Source organism: Empidonax traillii, unplaced genomic scaffold (assembly GCF_003031625.1).
Source record: "Empidonax traillii isolate 1590-97213 ecotype Southwest subspecies unplaced genomic scaffold, ASM303162v1 scaffold4048:size20255, whole genome shotgun sequence".
Taxonomy (NCBI): domain Eukaryota; kingdom Metazoa; phylum Chordata; class Aves; order Passeriformes; family Tyrannidae; genus Empidonax; species Empidonax traillii.
In genome coordinates, this window is record NW_020959241.1 from 16,769 (window position 1) to 20,255 (window position 3,487).

General features: G+C 61.1%; 1 protein-coding gene across 4 annotated transcripts in view; it reads left to right on the plus strand.

The window, feature by feature from the left end:
* Window positions 1–3,431, plus strand: part of PCBP2 (poly(rC) binding protein 2) — a 10,387-nt gene extending 6,956 nt beyond the window's left edge. Inside the window, exons 8-12 of one of the 4 annotated variants that reach the window (XM_027910652.1) lie at window positions 27–68; window positions 1,122–1,194; window positions 1,643–1,681; window positions 2,596–2,648; window positions 3,230–3,431. In XM_027910652.1, the coding sequence (XP_027766453.1) occupies window positions 27–68; window positions 1,122–1,194; window positions 1,643–1,681; window positions 2,596–2,648; window positions 3,230–3,403 (381 nt within the window). In that variant the 3' untranslated portion in view covers window positions 3,404–3,431. The remainder of the gene's footprint in view (window positions 1–26; window positions 69–1,121; window positions 1,195–1,642; window positions 1,682–2,595; window positions 2,649–3,229) is intronic. The other 3 variants (XM_027910653.1, XM_027910654.1, XM_027910655.1) reach the window with 3 other exon arrangements.
* The last annotated feature ends 56 nt before the right edge of the window (window positions 3,432–3,487 follow it).

Sequence of the window (3,487 nt, forward strand, 5' to 3'; positions counted from 1 at the left end):
ATAGGACTGTTTTCCTCCTTTTGTAGGCCTATACCATTCAAGGACAGTATGCCATTCCACAGCCAGATGTAAGTTTTTATTTACAACTTCTTGTCTTGAAATCCACCCTTTTCCTCCCCCCCTTCCAAAATTTTCTCCGTGCTTTCTCCACTCGAGCTGCTCAGCTTGGGCTGAATACTCGATCTGATCCGAGCCCCCTTCCCCCCCCCCAAAAAAAAAAAACTTGCCCCCCTCAGTTGGCCTTCCTGCAGCCAGCTTCACCCGGCCTCAGAGCTCTCCCTGGATCCTCCCCCCCACCTCCTCTCTGGCACTTCCCTGCTCCTGTTATATTTTTTTTCCAAACCCACCTCTCCCTGGCTTGGCATTTCACACCAGCTCCGGCTTTTCCCTTGCCCCCACCCCCTTGCTCCTCCTCCCTGAATTCGGCACGAGAACACCCCCACTCCCCCCCCTCCCCGCCCAGCACACGGTGGCTCTGTCACGGTGGCTCTCCCGGGGCAGGGGACAGCTGGCCCAACGAGTGGGCGCAGGTGGCAGTCGGGGAGGGGGTTGGATCCGGCCCATCCCAGGCTGCTGCCAGCCTGGCGGGTCCGTTCGGGAGAGGAGGGACCATCCCGGCAGCGGCCGCCTCTCCCGATGCTGTCGGACACCTCCATCCTCTGGCACCCATCCTCATCCCGTAGGGGCTGGTCTCTGCTCCTGGCACCTTTAGAGCAGCGAGGGAGGGGGGAATCTGACGCACCAGGCCAGGGGGGAGAGGGGCTAGAAGGGGAAGCTGGGCTGGAAGAGCTGCTCTGTTGGCGGAGCCGAGCCGCGCTCTGTCCCCGTTCCCTGCCGCTCCCCCGCAGTGCCGCGAGCACCTGCTCCCTCCCGCTCCTCTCTGCTTCTCTTCCTGAGCTCCTCCAGACCTCACTGCACCGAGGGGTGGGCGCAGCAGCCCCCCAGCCCACCGTGGCCTCCGTGTGGAGAGGACTCGGGCCGCGCGCGGAGGGGCCGGGGCGGCGGGGCCGGTGTCCGCGCGGGCGCGCGCGCGTGCGGGGTGAGTCCTGGCCTCCCCCTGGCCTCGGGAAATGGCTAACGCCAGCCTCTTTTCTCTTTTCTCTCTCTTCTCCCTCCTCTAGCTGACCAAGCTGCACCAGTTGGCAATGCAACAGTCACACTTTCCAATGTCTCCTGGCAACGCTGGATTCAGTGGTATGGAAACTCCTTCTCTCCGTGTGCGCTAGCGCGGGCCGGCGCCCAGCCCGGGCTGCCCCCGGCTCCTCTGTGGGGCCGCGCTCGCGCTCCAAAACCTAAACCCAAACGTTCCCCCGAGCTGGGCCCGGCCAGGTAATGATTGTTGTGATGTCTCTGGGGGCTGCAGGGGTAGGGACGAGCTGAGCCCGGCACAGGCAGGGCCTCCATCCGTGCTGCTTCCCTCCCTCGTCCCCCCCCATACTTTGCCAACGCACTGGGAGACCCCCGGCCTGCAGCACCCGCTCTCTCCCCTCCGGCTACTCCAGGCCTGAGCAGGCAACTGCTGAGTTGTACCAAATTTGCTTTAGATTTGCTAAGATGGCTTTAAAAAAAAAAAAAAAAAAATACCCATTTGGGGCTCTAAACTTCAAGACAGCCAAACTCATTGTGACTTGTATCTTAACAGGCATTGACTCCAGCTCTCCAGAGGTGAAAGGCTATTGGGGTAATGATCCAAACACACGATCTGTAGTTACTCTGTTGTGCATTGATGCTGCCCGGGGTCTCGTTCTCCCTGATAGATGCTGCCCGCCTTTGTGCCCGGAATGGGGGGGAAAAGGGGGTTGACGGGAGCCCTAGAAGGGCTGGAGTTGCAGCCTGACTCAGCTGTCCGTGCCCTGGAGCTCAGCTGGATAGTGGAGAGCAGCAGGATTGGGCAGAAGCTCAGCTGTCCCAGCGAGATGTGGGCCCTGAGCTCTATCCCCCTCCCCCCAAAAAGTCACACTGAGAGGAGCAACCCCCAGCCAAGGAGGTGCTGGAGCTGTCAGGAGCTGGAGGTGTGGGGGGAACAGCACCGTGTCACCTGCTGTGTCCCCAGAGCGCTGCCCGCCCCCACCCAGAACCTCAGGGTGAGGTCTTGAGGCTCCCACCTCTCCCTCTAGCAGGGAGTGAACTGGGAAGGGGGAAAAAGTGTGGAAACATGGAAAAAAAAGTACCTGGCACAAACACTTGGCCCCATGCAAGGCATGAGCGGCCTCGCAGCACCGGCCGGCGTAGCACTGCCCTGCCAGGCTGCAGCGAGGAGGAGGAAGGAGGGGTAATGTGGCCCTTGGAGGTTGGTCCTGGAGTGGGAGCAGAGCTGAGTGCCTGGCTGGAGCCCCCCAGTGCCAGCGCCCTGCTCCTGGATGGAGGATCCTGCGGTGACACACAGGGAGGGGACAAGGAGGGGAGAAATCGGGGTGTGAGTGAGGAGCAGGGGGGGAAAGCAAGGGAGGGGGGTTGGAGTGACCTCCCAGCCTGCTCTGCCCTCCCCAGCCTGCTCGGAGCCCTCCCAGGCAGCCTGAAGCTGGCAGCACTTGGGGTGCTGCACCCCCAGTCTGTCACCCCCCTCACCTGCCCCCTCTCTCTGTCTCTGAGCAGGTTTGGATGCCTCTGCTCAAACCACCTCCCATGAACTCACCATTCCAAACGATGTGAGTATCCCAGGGGCATGGGGGGGGGTGGAGGTATCGTGGGCAGACAGCTGTCCCTTGGCCCCAGGGGTCCCCAGGATCTGCCCCCCTTAACAAAAGGGGTGTGGGGTGCCTGTTCTCAGCTTTAAAGCTGCACCCCAGAGTGCCACCTTGGACCACTCTGGCTGTCACCACATCCCTTATCCCACTTCCAGTCACTTTGAAGGCAGAAAACGCCTTTTTCAGCCCCTTGAACTCCCTCTTCCAACTCCTCAACCCCTTCCCCCTTCCCCGCCAAGGAACCACCCAATCATGGGATTGTTAAGGTTGGAAAATGCCTCTCGGGCCACCAAGTCCACGTGTTCCCCCCGCACCGTCAAGGCCACCACTGAACCGTGTCCCCAAGGGCCACATCCACGTGATTTGGGACAGCTCCAGGGACAGTGACTCCCCACTGCCCCGAGCAAGCTGGAGCAGGGGCTGCGTAAATTCCACGAAAGAGTTTTCCCCGGTACCCAACCCTAGGAGAGTCGGGGTGAGGAAGGACGAGGCTTAATTAAATCAGTCAATTAACGCTGCTGCTACTGCTGCCTCCCCTTTAGCTGATTGGCTGCATCATCGGGCGTCAGGGCGCCAAGATCAATGAGATCCGCCAGATGTCCGGGGCGCAGATCAAAATTGCCAACCCCGTGGAAGGATCTACTGACCGGCAGGTGACCATAACTGGATCTGCAGCGAGCATCAGCCTGGCCCAGTATCTAATTAATGTCAGGTGAGTCCCTGCTGACGAGGTTCCCGAGCCGTGCCCAGGCTCCCCTCCCTGTGCCCCGCATGAGGGGAAGGGGTTTTCTCCCCCCCCC